Source organism: Hirundo rustica, chromosome 2 (assembly GCF_015227805.2).
Source record: "Hirundo rustica isolate bHirRus1 chromosome 2, bHirRus1.pri.v3, whole genome shotgun sequence".
NCBI classification, from domain to species: Eukaryota; Metazoa; Chordata; class Aves; order Passeriformes; family Hirundinidae; genus Hirundo; species Hirundo rustica.
This window is the reverse complement of record NC_053451.1, coordinates 91,576,274-91,594,009: the sequence shown is the minus strand read 5'-3', so window position 1 is coordinate 91,594,009 and position 17,736 is coordinate 91,576,274. Positions and strand designations below refer to the sequence as shown.

At 39.2% G+C, this 17,736-nt stretch overlaps 1 protein-coding gene across 1 annotated transcript in view; it reads left to right on the top strand.

Annotated features, from left to right (window-relative positions):
• The window catches only part of EDAR (ectodysplasin A receptor), a 71,924-nt gene extending 56,006 nt beyond the window's left edge, over window positions 1-15,918 (top strand). Inside the window, exons 6-12 of the mRNA XM_040056212.1 lie at window positions 8,611-8,697; window positions 9,885-10,013; window positions 10,102-10,176; window positions 10,480-10,552; window positions 11,281-11,440; window positions 14,193-14,253; window positions 15,599-15,918. Of these exons, the coding sequence (XP_039912146.1) occupies window positions 8,611-8,697; window positions 9,885-10,013; window positions 10,102-10,176; window positions 10,480-10,552; window positions 11,281-11,440; window positions 14,193-14,253; window positions 15,599-15,918 (905 nt within the window). The remainder of the gene's footprint in view (window positions 1-8,610; window positions 8,698-9,884; window positions 10,014-10,101; window positions 10,177-10,479; window positions 10,553-11,280; window positions 11,441-14,192; window positions 14,254-15,598) is intronic.
• The last annotated feature ends 1,818 nt before the right edge of the window (window positions 15,919-17,736 follow it).

Here is a 17,736-nt window from a genome sequence, read left to right as displayed (position 1 = left end):
CTAACCAGTAGCTGGAAATTAATCCCTTCCTCTGCTCAGATGGTCTGTCTCAAAGATGAAACAGGGTGTTAGTAGTATCAGACATGTTATAACTTACTGATATGGGAAGAAACTACCAGATCTTACGGCTGTTACTCACCTAAAAGAAAACAAATTCTTATCTTTTGTAGGATATCTGACACATACAACAGGTAATGTGTTTCTGTGAGGAAAGAATGATCAGCACAAGTGATCAACTACATGCAATTTTTAGCTCGATAAACACTAGAATAAATATGTATTATCTTTGTGAGAAATTTAGGCAGGTGCATAAACCAACAAATTGACTGGGTACTAAGATAAAAGAAAACATTAGTCCTAGAAGGACTAAATATTTTCATTTTAATCAAGTCCATGAAACCAACCATTTGATTATGAGTGTACAAAAAGCAAGAAAGTGTCTCAAAATCCAAGTCCCTCACACCAGTAAGCTCAGGTAATTTGGTTTATGATATCTAAATCTCCAAACCCCATTTGGAATGGCAGTACCCCAATTCATAGGCATTAATTTGTACTCCAGCAGGAAAATCAGCCTTGCTGCAGGGACCCCTTGAAACGCTTCTTGTTGCTGTGGAAGGCAGTGTAAAATCTGGTATTAGCAGATGATCTTTTTCACACATTTCACTGTCATTAGATTATACCAGTCAGAGCAAAGAAGAGGTGACATGTTTGTGTTGCAGACCTGTGGAATTCTGTGAGGTTTGCAAATTCCAAACTCATCTGAGTGTTGTGCTCCAAGCACATAACCTTAACAAGAGGATGAGGCTTCTGTCACATGAAGGACAATACCAGCATTTTGGTAGGAATTGATCCTTTGTGCAGAACAACCTCTGCTTAGTAACTGGCTGTCAGGATGGAGAACTCAGTATGGAAGCCCCAAGTGGCCGTAGGAATCTTCTGTTCCTTTGCTGAGACTTCAGAATAGCAATGAACAGCATTCAGGAGCCTAAACCCCACATTACAGTGTTGCCTCTCCCCCAGAGCTCCTAATTCTTCAAACTCTCTTGTGTACAGCACACCACTGTAGAAAGGTGACCCCGCAGGTCACAAGGAAATGAGAATGGCAAATTATTTAAAAATAGGAAGCTCGTGGTGACAAGCTCTGAGTTTACAACTCTATATAGAGAAAAATGAGGGCAGATAAATCCTATTTCAAGACTTCATTAGGGCGGAGACAGGACAGCAGAACAGTGGTGCTCTCCTTAGCTGTAAACATTCCTTGCTGGGGAAGTGCCTGGACTATGTGTTACAGATGGCCAAGTCCAGGGGTATATGCCCCTGCATGGAAACTTGCTCAGGGAATTTGTCTGATGACACATTTCATCTGGCAGAAAAGTATTTGGGTTTGATCACAGGGTAAGCAAATGTCTTTCAGCTCATATGCCATCAGTAAAACTTGAAATGGCCAAGGACACAAGATGAACAGCCCATGCTCCAGCATCTGGAAATATTAGTGTAAAAAGGACTGGAAGTGAGAAAGAAATTCCTTGATGGGCCTGTGTCACCTTGTTGGGGTTTTTGCCCTCTCAAAGGACTTGAGACATAAATAGCACAAAATAGCAAGGAAAAGAGGGGGAAGAAAGGGAGATCATTCACAGAGGCTAGAGGTTTAACTGAGGCAAAGATGTTACCAGTTGATGGTGCTGAAAATCTCACTGATCTGAAGGATGGGAGCAAAGTTCTGCAGCCTTGGAGGAATAACAGGCTTCAGTGGCAGATTGTGGGCAGTGGGCACAGAGGGAAAGGGCTGTGCTTACGTGAGCATTACAACGTGTGCTGTGTAGCAGGAAAGCATTTTTTTACTGTGAAAAAGGTGAACATCACCATAAAGACTACAGTTTGCCCCATCTTGTGCACTGTGAAACAGCTGTGGAAGATCTCTGGCCTCTCAACATGCAGCTCCCTCAAGTCTCCTTGCAGGAGCTTCTGTGCTGAGCATAGAGGAGCACAATTCAAAGTGCCAAAGGTGTGAGAACTTTGGCTGTGCTTGAGGCAGATCGTGAGCCATCAGTGCCCCTTGCTGGCACTAAATGGGGATCTGATACCTCTGTGATAAATAGCAGCACTGCAAAAGGGAGGGGAGGCAGGTTTTCCACGTACATCAAACCATCAAGGTAGTGAACACTGAACCACTCTAAGATGTGGCTTCCCACACTTAATGGTGCTGGATTTTGTGTGAACACCTCTGGAGTTGGAGTCACTTCGGGCCTCTGACTATGTAGGGTGTTTTTGTTGTTTTCTTTTTCTTTTATCCAGTGTAAAAGTATATGCAAAAGACAGAAGATTTAGCCATATATGGAGTTTCTCTTGCAGAGAGGTACAGTTACTGCTTGAAGAGATTTTGTCTATTAGCAGCTGAAACTCTCCGTTTATGTGTATTAACTCTCTCTTTCTCTTCAAACTTTGTTATTTGCCACTCCAATTCAAAAATATTGGAGAAAAACAAAATCAAACCCTGCTATAATAACTTTAGGAATGCTTACTTTGAAGCTGAATTTACACAATTACATCAAACACTCAAATCCTTTTCCACTCACAGATTATTGGTCTAGAGAACTTCGGCAACTGATTGCTGGTTTTCTTTTTAATCTACTATTCATATTCATAAGTGTGCATGTGCATACAATACTTCATGTTATTTTATTTCATCTTTTTTTGCCGGATTCATATATGAAAACAGATACAATAACTAACCTGTGTAAGTTTTTAGGTCTCACATCTGCCAGTGGTAGCTTGGGATTTTTTTTTTTTAAAGGAGAAAAATATCGATAAAGGAAAAATCATGTGGTCAGCCTACTTTTAAATAACAGAGAGCAAATGACATCTAAAAATAAAAATGATCATTTTTATTATTGTATCTTTAGAACTTTAAAAAGAACTAAACAGTTGAGATGGAACAATTGACTAAAGATTGATGGGTTTGTGTGATGAGGTGTAATCAGGGGGGCACATCCAAACCCATGTACTGAAGACTCAGAACTCAGCCTCCTTAATTGAAGGGCTTAATGCAAACAAACTTAAACAAAGCCACTGTATTATTTAAAATAATTATTTCGGAGATTTTTATTTTAATTTTCCATTCTTTGTAATATCACTAATTTCCATTCCTTGCCAGCTTTATCCTTTTGTAATACAATCAATATCAGGACCTTTTTACCTTCTGTTTCAAATTATGCCTACAAACGAATAGACTTGTTATCTGGAACTAAAAAAACTTTTTTTTTTTTTCTTTTTTTTTTTTCTTTTTTTTGGGGGGGTTTGTTTGATCTCTGAACACCCATTTCCTCTTCACATGTATACTGGGAGAAACGTTGAAGGCCGTGTTTTATTTCTCACTGGTGGTATGGCCTGATTCTCCTCCCCTAAAGATTTGTCCATATTAGGAATGGAACCTAACCTTAGGATAAAATTGGCCAGCTTCAGCCATCAGCCTTCAAGGGGAGGGATCTGAGAAGAAAATGTGGGCTTTACTGTCTTCACCCGCTGGGAAAGCTGAGCTCAGGTGTATCCCTCAGGAGATTATGTGGTCCTGGTGCAATTCTTCCCTATAAAACCGCTCCAATGACTTTGTTTTCACTGGTGCTGGAGCTGCAGCTCCCACAGTCAGCAGCACCCACCCGTGGGAGACACTGAAGGTCTCTGCAGGATTGCTCTGACTGGGCTCAGGAGCTGAAAAACCTGCAGAGCTGCAGCCTTGTACCACCTGTTCCAACGGGCTGCCCACCAGGACGCTGGGGAAATGGGAGACCAGCTCCAGGCAGGTCTGTTCTCTTCCTTATGATGCTCTACAGTCATGATAGCAAAGCTTAAATAGCAGTTATCCCCTTCATGTTGCACAGAGAAAGGGGTGATAATACTGAATTCCTAGGCAGAGACTTAGTCCAAGGAGTGTTTGTCTATGACTTTCCAGTGCTGTGCAATGATTTCGGCTCCCAGTGAGTCCTAAACAAGACTTCAACAGATGCAAATAAATTGTCAGACTAAGGCCATGTGGCCTATAATCATCATCACTTCCCTGCCCCAGCAAAATGAAAGAGAAATAAAATAGTTATAGACATTATAAAAAGTACAGCAGCAAAAAAAAAAAAAAAAAAAAAAAAAAAAAAAAAAAAAAAAAAAAAAAAAAAAGTTTCCTTTTATGTGATGTGGTTACTTACAGAGAGATTGACCAGACTGAAAACAAAAGTCAGGGGAACTTTCCTATCATCATTTTCAGAAGTTTAATTCTCAGAAATTGATTTACTTCATGCTCTTCCTGGCATAATAGTTGCCTACACTAACTGAAGTACCTACCTGTGACTCCAGAAAATATCAGAGTAACTTGCACTTTTCTGTAAAGTAAAGATCACTCAGGCAATCCTCCATTGCCCAGGATCTGTTCTGTTATCAGTGATCCGCGATATTTTCAGAGCTGGTTTATGTTTGGTTACTGAAGTCATATGGAGGCACCTCAGAAAGGAGGTGGGCTTTGACAGCTGCTGTAGTTTACATGACTTTCCAAGTGCACAGACATTCCACTTGAAGTGGTGTTTCCCTAAGTTTGAAAGCAAACCTTTCATGTAAGTAATACACAAAATCTGAATACAGACTTACATTATTTAAAAGTTCTGAACCCTGCTTTCTACATATCTAGGTCTTAATTTATGACTGGGCTTAGTTAAAATCCAATTTTAACTTTGTCAGCCATAAACTCTCTACTTTTATTGAATTTCAACTCAGTACAATTTATTTTTCATCTCATTTTTCAGGCTGGTAGTTACTTATTTGCATGTGTGTTTTATCCTACTTCAGCCCACAAAAGAGATGGCACTCACAGCTTGTCTGTGCCATTCATAGCTGGACTATGCCTGGGAGAGGAGGGATGCATCAGGAGAATGCAAGCTACACTCCAGAGCAAGAAATAGATACACATATAGACACCAGTTTTTTAAAAATCTGTCTTATTTTATGATCACTCTGATAGTCTGTTGTGTACAGACTTTGGGGATTTTTATAACATTATTAAGTATTAAATAGACTCAAAAAAAAAAAAAAAATCTGTTGCTCGTTGTGAGCAGCAGTCCTTTCAATGGACCAGTAAGCTGATACCCACAGCAACATATGCCAGGGGCACATATGGTCTCCTACTGCACCAGATTTTATTCACTCACAAACACTTGCAAGAGGGAATGGTGGTAAAACCTCCTTTCCCTGTGCCCTCCCCCTCCTCCTCTCACAAATCTGTTAGTTTTGTTTGTCACTTCTTATTGTAGGTTCTGTCTCAAGGTACAAGAACAATTGGAATAGTCTGTTCCATGAAGCAGAAAGGTTCATTGAAACAACAACAAAAAAGTATTTTATTGCCCAGCATTTGTTTCCTGAAAGAACAAAAGGCAGCTGCATGGTAATTTAGTTTAAAGCTATCTTTTGAGTTAAAATCCCCAAACATTCAAAAGTGAATACAGATTGAATTGTTCTTTTAAACAAAAGGTATGCATCTTTTTTTTTTTTTTTTTTTTTTTTAACTTGAAACTCTGTTTAGGCTCCAAGAAACTTACTACTAAATCACTTTTTTTTTTTTTTTTTTTTTTTTAAATAAAAACATTTATAATGCAAAAGTTGACCAACCACAAGAGATAAACTTTTTTCCTAATTTCTTTATCACATTCCTACAGTATTATATACAGGTGTTTAGGGATATAAACCACTCTTTTGCACAGCTATGTTACAGACATTGGTCTCTGTTTAATAAATAGAGTAGTTTCCATATGGTGTGCTATAACACCTTAGGATGTCTCTGCCTGAGCTATATCTAAATCTTTATAGATTATGTGTCATCTGTATTGGAAGCAGAACTACTAATGTGATTGGGATGCAAAACTGGATGTGCGCAGGAAGCAGCAGCTATGAGTTGTTTCTTTTTGCTCATACAAAAGGGAAATAATCTGAAATTCCACAGAAGGTGGCAGTTTGGTTCCTCTTGTAGTGCAGGTGCATGAATTGGCACTTTCTGCTAAGCCACATCTAAAGACAAATCTTGGCTCATAATGGATGTGCCAAATTATTAAATTTGACAGTAGACTTAAAATATGTGTAACAACTAACTCCCACTCATGCACGTGTGAAAGGCCGCCACATTCTAGCGCCAGCCTTGATTTTGCCATGCCAGCACTACAGAACAAACGAGGTGGCTCTGTTCCCGTGCAAAGGACGTTCTGCACGTAGGCTCTGGGGCTGAAGGCTCTCACTGGTGTGCACAGGAGAGGGGGGGTGTCCATGTGTGTGCATGTTGTGGGCAGCACACCCTGCCCTGGTGTGGGGTGGAGCTGGGTGAAGTGTGACGATGATGCTGAATGAAGAGTGGTGACCTTCCTCCTTGCCCTTGCTGCGCTACTTGCTGCTGCCTGACTTCCCACTTTGAAAGGCTCTACTTCCTTTCACAGATGGGTGAAAAACACAAAGTTAACAATACCAAGAGACTGAAAGATTATTAGGCAGAAATACTTCAATGACTTCATGCTTCAAGTGAAGGAAAAGAGAGGCAAGTTTGCTAAAACTCACTCATGGAGATGAGCTGAAGCTTGTTAGCTAAACACCAAGCAGACAAAGCAGCACAGCTTGCCTGTGTTCACTGAGAGACAGTGTCAGAGAAGCTATTGTTGACTTGTTGCAGCTTGCAAGGACCATGCAGAATTCCAATTGGCTGTAATTGGATTTGCCAGGGGGGCTGCAAGAATAGGCGTAAGCCTGGTGGCTGTGCATGAACATGAAGGAAAGTATCAGGCTACAGCACTGGCCATTTGCTAAATTTCCTCTGTTGTCCAGCCACGATGAGTAAACACAGAGGTCATGACCAAGGATGATTCACTTCAGTTTTGTGAAGAATTTTGTGAAAATTTTACAGATTGCCTGTCTTTGATGTCCGCTACATGCAGACGACAGCTTCATTTACTGATCCCTATATACTCTTACTGCATTGCAGTTTCTGGAGCTCATAACTAATTCTTAGAAGGAAGTCTGTCACAGAGAAAGGCCAAGAGGCAAGACTTATGTAATCTAGCCCTAACTGCAAAATACAAAATGCATCTGAATTTAAAAATTAGTATATATAAAATGTTATGAAAACCCTTATTCAGTTTGAAAAAATATCAGTTATAATGAGTTAATCCCTTTCCTTCCAACAAATGATGATTGAAAGAAGTTTTATGATTGTCAAAGCAAATTTCTTTTGAAGACATCTGCAACTCATACTTTGTGGCCTCTTTAGGTGTACATTTCTCATTCACAACATGCAGACATGTTTTATTTTAGATAGTACTTTTTTTTTCTTTTAGAACAAACATTTTTCTTCATTTGAAGAATGTGCATATTGCTTTGTTCTTAACCACAGAACATTTCTCAGACCATTCCAGACCTCTTGATTTCTTGTCAAGTTTACCTGGTGATTTGATTTCTTTGAATATTTACTTGGTCAAAAGAAGGGCAGAGTGAGCTCTCATTGACTCCAGTTGCCAAACCAACTTGTGGAGCCATGTGCTGTACACACCTTACCAGATGACTGGGACAGCTTTTTGCCTTTAGGTCTGCTGAATTTAATTATCACTGGACTTTTCCCACAGACAGCTAATACAAAGCAGGAGGAATTTCATCCCTCCTCCAAGACAGAAAATTATTTTCAGTGTCTGTTGACAGTAGCTGTTTGCATTACATGCTTACCAGTGGCATTAAAGTTCATTTGGGAAGGAAGACAGCTTTACTCCCAAACTTAATATTTTTGTTCTGTTTTGGAACACCATGCATATACCGTCCTATATAAAAGCATTCCCATAAACAGCTTTATTCCAAACAATATGCACCAACTTTGACTGTAGAAGTTAGACTTGGAAACCCCTGTTGGACAATCTCATCCCTCTGACAGGATGAAGTTTTCCTATAACTACTTCATTTATTGTTTCAGTGAATTTTCGCTCTCCCCAGAATATAGATTTGGACTGACAGGAAATCATAAGAAACATACTGCCCAGTTACCTTACAGGAAATTCTAAAATTCCCTTTTATGACAGTACAGTTCCATGGAACAGAAAAGCAATCAACACCATTATTTGTCACCTTCCCTAGGTATTCCTGTGGAGTCATGAGGGTTTGCATACCATCACATGCTTATGAGATACTCTAGTTTGATGAACCTACCAACTGAGTCTCAGTCTGCAGGAGCAAATACTGGAGTGGGTTGTAAACTCTTTGAGTAATCAGCTGGACCCTGGAAAACCTACTGCTACCCAGGACAGATCCATAACATGGGAATCTATGTGTAACAGTTGCCTTTTTCTTCTGAATTCATATCTGTTTAGGATTTTGACTTTCACTCCCTCTGGACACTGTGCAAAATCATGGTCTGTAACCCAACTTCAGTGTACCAGCAACACGTTTTGGGATTAAGGACATTTTGAAGAGCCAGTAGTTCTTGAGTCCTTTGCTAATAAATAGGAATGCAGCCAAGCCAAGGAAAGGCTCTCTTTCCTTGAGCCAACCCATTCCTTTGACTGGACAAAGTAACCATGGAATTTTATGGCGTCTTTGTTTATATTGCAGGTGCAGGCACTAACTCTGGCATTTCAGCCATTTTCCCAAGCACCTCTGGCACAAGCACTTTCTCACCTTACCAGCATGCTCACAAAGGTAAGAATGCACACACAGGGTTAATTTAGCAGTTCTTTGTTTTGAAAAGGGCATTGACAAAGTGGGACCAAACTGAAAATATCTGCTACTATTTTCATTGTCACTATTCCCAGATTTCTAAAACTGCTCTTAGAAATAATTCAGAATTCCTTTTTTGTTTCTCACTTAATCAACACTGCTGTTTGTCAGCTGAACATAAAAAGGATTTGAGCTGTACCCAGTGATGCCAGCAATAAATTTAGCTCATTATTTGTAGCTTTACAGAAATAGCACTCTGCCTCAGCAAAGCTTAGCTTAGAATGATGAAAATAACTTCATGCACAAATATGGTCAGTCTCTTGCTGAGCAAACATAAACAATTCTCCAGCACGATCATTAGGCTTTTACAATTTTTGAACCTGAGAAGACAAAACAGGAAAGGTGCAGTTAATGAGGTACTGACAATGCTGTTCTTCTTGGTATTGACTGAAAACATGACTGTTAGGATTGCATTTTCAGAGAAATTAAAGCTTTCACGCTTTTTAGCATATCTATAATTTTCTGCATCCTTTCATGCCTTTTCAATTCTAGCCTTTCGCATCCAAGTTTTCTTTCTGAATATCTTTTCACATAGCTTATTTTAAATTCACCTTCTAGCCATGCTGCTTTTTAAGTATCTGTTAGAAAAACATCCATTATTCTATGTGTGCATTGTAGCCTCCTTTTAACTTAGAGCTTTTGAGGCAGCCACAGTAATCAACAGTCATTTTTGCTCTTATTCCCTTTGTGTATTTACTGGTTTTTGTCTTGTCAATGTTGATTCCCAGAATGCAGTGCTACAAAAGCTTCTACCCTTGCATATGTACAGCTTCCCATATTAAAATACAATTTCCTACATCTTTATATCAGATGGATCATACCATCAAATATTGTTAATGAATACTAACTGGTTTATGCATAAATATCAACATTTTGGGAAAATTTTAATTAACTTGCCTTTGAGAAGCAACACTAAGATTTTCAATGCTCAACAAGTAACCAAGACTCAGATCAACTAAAGGATTATGCAAACTATGTGTAGAGCAGAGTGCAAACTGTTAACTATTCTCTGATCCTAAGAGTTGCTCCTTCTTTTTTTTTTTTTTTTTTTTTTTTTTTTTTTTTTTTTTAATTTTTTTTTTTTTATTTTTTTTTTTTTTTAATTCCAGCAGATCTTTCAGGACAAGGACATCTGGCTACAGCTCTTATAATTGCTATGTCTACTATCTTCATAATGGCTATTGCCATTGTCCTCATCATCATGTTTTACATTGTAAAAACAAAGCCATCTGCTCAAGGTAACTGTTCAGCAGGTGAAATTTTAGTTGCAAACGCTGTTTTTAGAAAGCTTCTGAGAATAATTAGTGTTATATTTGTATATTCTAGCCTGTTGCAAGAGCCACTCAGTAAAAAATGTCGAAGCTCAGGTTAACACACAAGAAGAGAAGAAAGAAGTGCAAGGTACAAGTTGTTTTAGTTTTGCTTTTTCTATCCAAGACAACATTGGGCTTAAATAGTCTTAATACTTTTCTCTTAATTGCAGTTTCTCCTTTGGAGTGTATAAACCCCTGATCAGTTTACTAAAGAATTGTCTATACTAGTTTTTTGTACTTCCAGAATGTCACTTAATCCTCTGATAGCAATTAAAATATAGCAGAGAGATTTATTTTGTCAGTAAGGTTGCCAGCAGAACTAGCTCCTGACACAAAGCACTGGCTTGGAAATTTATTGCCAATTTAAACTTCTCTACTTGTTGTTCTACAGATAATGTTGTGATATTCTCTGAGAAAGAGGAGTTTGAAAAACTTACAGCAACTCCAGCTAAGGCTGTCAAAAGGTGGGTAAAAGATAAATATATTGCTAGTTTCACCGAAATGGGGGAGGCACATGGTCATCATTCATCTTGGTACAGTGGAACACAAATTTGATGGGTATGCTGGCAAGTTGCTGCAGCAGGGCAAAGATCAGATGCCTTAGTAGGATTTTCTCCCTCTGGTTTCTAAGAGATGATAAAAGACATTGTGATGAGACACCTGTGCTCTCCTCGTTCCCTCTGTGACCAATTCATCAGCTCTTGGGACTCCATTTCCTCTTCTCAGAGCTTAATTTCTGGGACCTGAGTGCAGCTCTCACTCACACGGCCTTACGGAGGTTCCCCTTCCCTTCTAGGCAGGAAGAGTAAAAACAGCTGCCACAAGCCCTAAGGACGCCCCTTGTCCCTAGCATCATCTGAATGGCATGGTGTGGTAGTTTTCCTCATCTTGTCTCTGCCCAGCAGCCTGACCTGCCTGGGTAACATGATTAAGGTGGGCTAAACATTGTCCTCAGTTGGAAAATACCTCTATGGAAGGATTCTTGCAAGCTGCCTGTGACTGTGTGGCTTGGTGGGCACTGCACATACACACTGGGCTGGTGAAGGCTGTTACATTCACATGATGTCAGAGGAAAGGCATTTTAATAAACGGAGAACACTTTTATTCCATTACTCTCAGATAGCAAAAAGAAGATGACTGAAGTCAACCCATGAGAGGCTCCACTAAAATAACCACATCTTTCATTTTACAGCGAAAATGATGCATCTTCGGAGAATGAACGACTTTTAAGCCGGAGTATGGATAGTGATGAAGAAGCTGCAGTTGACAAGCAAGGGACTCCAGAGAGATGCTTGTTATCTTTAGTGCATTTGGCCAGAGAAAAATCTTCTACAAGCAATAAATCAACAGGGGTAAGGCTACCTTGAGATGTAAAAATCGAGAGCATTTTTCTACTTATTTTAAAGAAAAAATATATTAAGTTTCAACCCCCCCAAAATGCATTGTAGGGTAGATCAGATTGATTTGCAAGTGCTTCTCCAGACAAATTTGTTATAGAATCTCCTTTGCATAACGACATATATGCATATGTATAGTGTTCAGGGATAAAAATCAAATTTTCTACAAGACTAATTAATTTGTTTGAGTATTATATATTATAGTTTCAAGAAAGAAAAAACCCATATAACAGCAATCCCCTGTCATAGCTAATGTTAAGACAGTAAAATAATGAAGCAGGCTGGATTTGGGTGACAGCAGAAAATCTGAGTACCTTGACCCAGCCGCATCAGTATTTCCATGGCACAGATTTCTCAGTAATATCCGGTGCTGTGCTTGGTTTCCGTGCGGAATTTTGAAAGACACACACATGGCTTGAAGGTCATTCCTGTGCCCTGAAGGACACTGTAATCCACTGTTTTGCTGTGGAAGGCCTTTGCTTCTTCCTGCTGAGTGTGTACTGCTCAAGGCTTTTTATCTCACTTGGGGTATTTTAAAGTGCAGTTAAGGCCACACCTCACCCACACAACCCTTCAGTTTTTGTTGACATCAAACTACCCCTAAAAAGAAGGTGTCTGCTCCAATTTTTTTAGTATTTCAATTTTTTTTTTTTTTTTTTAATGGTTATAGCTAGGTCAAAATCATGTCATCAGTATCAAACATCAGATATCGTTTAAGGAAAAATATGTTTGAAAATGCATCTTTTCATGTTTGCATGTTTTAAATTGTTGGGAGGGTCAGCTCAAAATTTCTAAAACACACCACTTTTCAGCTGGGATCAGACACAAAATCTCAACACATTAAACTGTTTTGTAGTTCTAGATATTTATGACCATCTGAAAATAACTTACTATTCCAATGCTCACATTTAAAAGTTCAGGTTTTTGAGGTCTCTCTAAATATCCAACTTTATGATAGCTCTGTAAGCACTGGCTTGAAATAGGATAATACACCTTGGGTAGTCATGAAATCAAAATATTTCAAAAGAAGCAGGTTACCTTCAAAAGACCATATATCATAGATTCATTCTCCTGAGTCATTTAGATAGAGAGCTCATAAGTGCCCCCAAAACATGAACTATTTCTCCCAGACTTGTTCTAGCACAAATCCTCATGGACTAAAGACTGCTGACAAGGCTGAAGACAGACTTTTCAATGAAAGTGCCAATTGCATCAAGGTTCTCCACTCCATATCTAAGATGTCATAATTAAGCCAGTTGCCAGAAGTTAGAAAAGCAGTATTTTTCTTCAGATTGGGAATTAAGTAGCATTACTAGCACAGGAGAGAGTATTCAGAACAGTTGTACAAGGATAAAGAAAATTAGAGCTTGTTATTAACCAAGCCTTCTTCCTAGTTATAACAAAACCCATTTGCAATGAGCTGCCACACAGGGGATCATCAGGCTAAACATTTCCTGTTTGCTCCCAGCTTAAGGTTTGAAAATCTCCCATCTTCTGGCTCCGGTAAAAAAAGCATCTTGCATAATTCTTCATGAAATTACTTAACATGCTTCTTTACCCTAAAAGTCAGGGGAGAATGAAAATAAGCATCCAGTAGTTTTCTTAGGAGGAGTTTTAATAAACTCCATTGAAAGAAAATTTCCTGTTTTCAAGGTTCTAAACAAGATAATCCAAGCCTAGAATTAGCAACACCACCAACTAATCAGATGTAAATTACTCAAGGAAGATGTGAACAGCCCTCAGCGCCTGCATTGCGCTGCCCTGCAGTACAATGCACTCGTCCTGCGCCCGCCAGACAGCTTGGGGTGGAGCAACTACTCTGTGCTCTCCAGCTACAAGTCCATTAATCCACGTCACTGATGCACCTTGCCCTTTACAGCCCAAATAAAATGAGGAAAATCTTTCCAGAAAACAAAGTACTGAAAGCAGAGCTTTTATTCAAGCCTCGTTTGCAGTGAAAAGTGACAAATGCATGGAGATAATGCTAGAGTGCTGTCAAAAAGACAGCTTTTCAGAAAGCTCAGTCCTAATGAGAGCTAGCACAGGGAAGAAAATTTCAGTCCCTGAGAGCTCATGACATTTTGACATTGGTTTTCACTTCACATTGAATCCAAAGCCAAATTTTGAGAATATTTGAAATGAAACAATATAAAAATAGTTCATTTTTAGCTTGAAAAATGTCAGGTTTTCAGTCTTGTTTCTTTCTTGTCAAAAAATTACTATGTCCCCCTGTACCTCAGATTTTTCCTCTCCAAAACTCCGCTGACTTTTTTATTCTATCTGTAAAATATTTCACTTAATTAGTAATGCACTAAGCAGGTTTACATCAAGAGACAGAAAGGAAGAGCCTGTCCTCTACAGTCCTCTTAGATTATTGGAAGAAGGCAATTTCAGTCTGAATTTAATTCCCTGTATCCATTCCTGACCTGGTTTACCTAGACATCCCTACATTAATTGTTGCATATATGGTACTGCATTTTTCCTCATTCTCAGGAGTTTGCCTCAGTCTGAAAGAGAAGTAAAATAAACACTTGGGGCAGAAAAGTACTTACTCTCAAAAAAGTCTTTGAGTCTTTGAAAGGGACCCTTGAGGACACTGTGTGATAACTTCATGAAATGGAGATGTCCCACACACTTTCCACTGCTGTTTGCTAATTGTTTAATCTTGTAACTGAAAAATTAATGAAATAAAACTCTTCTCACTTAGATTCAAAGTCGAAGGAAAAAGATACTTGACGTGTATGCTAACGTATGTGACGTTGCAGAAGGTGAGTGTACAATTTGCATCTGTGTTATAAGCATGAAATTAGATTTGCTATAAAGTAAGAAAGGCCTCTGGCTATCTGTGGAAAACAGTTCCGAACGAGAGAAAACACACTGTCGGCAGATTTGTATTCACTTGCCAGGAACCCTGTGGTGCCCTGCCCACAGGACTGTCCAGGCTGGGCCTGGGCTGGAGCAGCCCACGGCTTCTCTCCGGGCTCCTGCATGGGCTTCCTTCCTGTGGAGAGCAAGAGGAGTTGTGGTGGCTCTGTTGGGACAAACAAACTGACCAAGATGCAGTTTTGCATTCCCCATCTAGAGGAAACCTGTTGGTCTTATTTCTTTAGATAAGAGTTAATAGTTCCAAATATGAAAGTGTGATTTGGGGAGAGTCAGGATTGAGGGTAAGACACGAGTCTCAACCTACTCTGCTTCTCTAAATTCCGTCACACATCTCACAACAAAGTGTGGAATTTCCAGGCTGTAAGTGTTTTGACCCTGTTTAACACTTGACTACCTGAACTGTTTTAGCAGGAGACACGAATTAACTTCCCTAAAGAACAGGAGATTTACTTCCCACCACATACACACACACTGTGTGCACATGTATGAGTATTCTGTAATTCAGGGAGCTCTGTCTCCCATCAAATTATTCCAGATGAGTAAGAAGCAAGAAAACTAAAGAAGCAAAAGTCTGGTTTAGGAAAAATGCTGTAGCTGGTTCTCTCCTCTGTTTTCTGAACATAAATACTTAGAAAATATGTCCAGGAGAAAATAGCCTTTTCCCCACAGGATGAATGTTAAATCCTCCCTAGAGATTCACTATAGTAATGACAGTTAAGCACTTGCAGGGACTTTTATGCTTGCATCTGGCATCAATGCTTCACCTCACTTCTCACTTTCCTACAAGGGCAACTTTCAATTACAGATATGTTTCAGCAGCTGCTGGTGACAGTCTAAGGGAAGGGTCAGAGCTGTCTCTGGAGCTCAAACACTGAGCTTGATGTGCAGAGGTATATTAATGGGGCTGCTCACTAGGGACACAGTTGCAATATACTTTTTCTAACAGCTAGTAAATTGTTGAAGGAAAGGGCAGAGCCATGGGAATTCTTACAACCCATCTATTACTTCTTTTCCAGGTAACTTTTTATCCCAGTTATGATATCCAACTGTCATAATGAAGAATTAGTTTGGTAATATGCAGTAGTAACTTTGGATCTAGATATAGATAATGAATTATCACCTAAAGATTTCAGTTCTATCCATTGCTAACCGCGTAGTCTGTTTTACTTTAATAAATGTCAAGACTTTTACGCGGAGCCACCTGACAACGCACCCCTCCCTTTGCAGGTCTGAGCCCTACGGAGCTGCCATTTGACTGCCTGGAGAAGACCAGCCGAATGCTCAGCTCGACCTACAACACAGAGAAAGCCATAGTGAAAACGTGGCGTCACCTCGCCGAGAGCTTTGGGCTGAAGAGGGACGAGATCGGCGGGATGACGGATGGCATGCAGCTGTTTGACCGCATCAGCACGGCGGGCTACAGCATCCCTGAACTGCTCACCAAACTGGTGCAAATCGAGCGATTGGATGCTGTTGAATCCTTGTGTGCAGACATTCTGGAGTGGGCACAAGCAATGCCGGCTCCTGAACCAGCTGGGACATCCTGACATGCCTGCCTGGGGCCTGCACTTCCACATCAGAAGCGTGATTCCAGTAAGCACTGCATCAAAGACTTTGGACTAAAGGCCATTGATGCTTCTTCTACATAATTGCTCACAAGAACTAATGGGAAGCTCTTCTCTTTGACTTCTAAGGGTGAAGTAACACATCTACAAAACGAGCAGAAATTTCCCAAGAAGCTTGGCATGAAACATGTCATTAAACAAAACGATTGTGCTAAAAAGTTACTGATAATAAGCGGAGACACAAGCATCCATTTTGCAGTCTGTGTATGAGCAGAAGGGCAAATAACCCTTCTGATACCCTTCCTGCTTGGCCATCAGGAAAGGCATTGAGTAGCTCTCTGAAAGTATTTGTGTCTCTTAGGGCTCATTCAATGGTTCAATGGTTTAACAGTTAAAGTCAGAAGCAGTACCACAGCTACAGTATCAATTAATACACATGAGGCATGTACATTTCTATCTGCTCCGACCAGATATTTAATTTTCTATACTGTTATGGGTGTGTTGAATCTTGAAGTATGTGCATTATGTGCGTATGTGTATATGCACAGTCCTCAGATATACTAACTATGCTACATGGAAAATGAGTCAACTTGCAGATTGAAGCGCTTCAAAACAATCTGCATAATGCACATAAATGCACGCTTGCATTTCTGACATTTCAGAAATTATAAATTCAAACTGCTGACTTGCTGAGGACAAGCTGGTTAGCAAATGGGCAGTTACTCCTTCCAAGCTGAGAGCAAAATCTTGTTTTCTTTAGTGTTAAGAAAAAAGCAAAATCAGAACCAGATTGTCCACTACCGTTAAAAATATACTTTTCCAATAGTGACATCTATATATCAAACTATATTCCAACCAGGGGAACTCCAGACAACAGTGGTGCACATGTGACACAAAGAGCAAAAAGAGTAGATTTCTTTAGAAACACTTGAAATGCAGAGGAAAAAGTGTTTCTGGTGCTATACTCTTGTAAGCCTAGGCCATGAGCACAAAATCAATCAGTGACATTAAACTCATCTGGAAGGTAATGCGTTATTGTGAATTTGTGAAGTACAAAAATTGACCTAATTTGGTTTTATTTTAACTAATGTCTGGTTTTCACAGTTAAAATTTATCTACAACTTGTTCAGACCACAGATCACTGTTACCAAACCTATTTGTCTAATTTATACCTAAAACAGTGATGATGGATTTCATCAAGTGCATCCACTAAATTAGGAGACGTGTCAATTACAAAATGCACGACTGAACAAAATCCTATTAAAATATTTAGTATTACCCAGAAATTAACAACCAGTATTCTGCTACTTAGTAACTAGATCTTATCTATGATAGTATCATAATTGTGCAAAACATTTAGCATCACCCTTTAACATCTATATTTAGTATTGTTTCAGCACTTGATTTGTATATCAGGGGAAGTACATACTGCAACATAAAACCTATCCCACTCATTTTTTTTTTTTTCACCTTTTCTTTCACATCAGTACACACTCTTCATTAACCTGCATATGCCAAATTGGATAAGATTTTACCTCTTCTTTCAATGATACAGCAAGCTACATTTATTTGAAATTTAACTAGCTGATTGACATTGAATTTAAGTGTGAAATTCTTGCTGTCTTGACATCAATGACAAATTCATATAGATTTCAACAGACTTCAATAAGATTTCTAGATTGCTTACAGCTCAGCAATCTTCAACGTGATTTTCAAGACCATGAATTCGCAGGTTTTACTATTGCTACTAGAAGAAAGAAAGAAAAAAAAAAAAAAAGCATCAAGATTCGATTTTTCTTG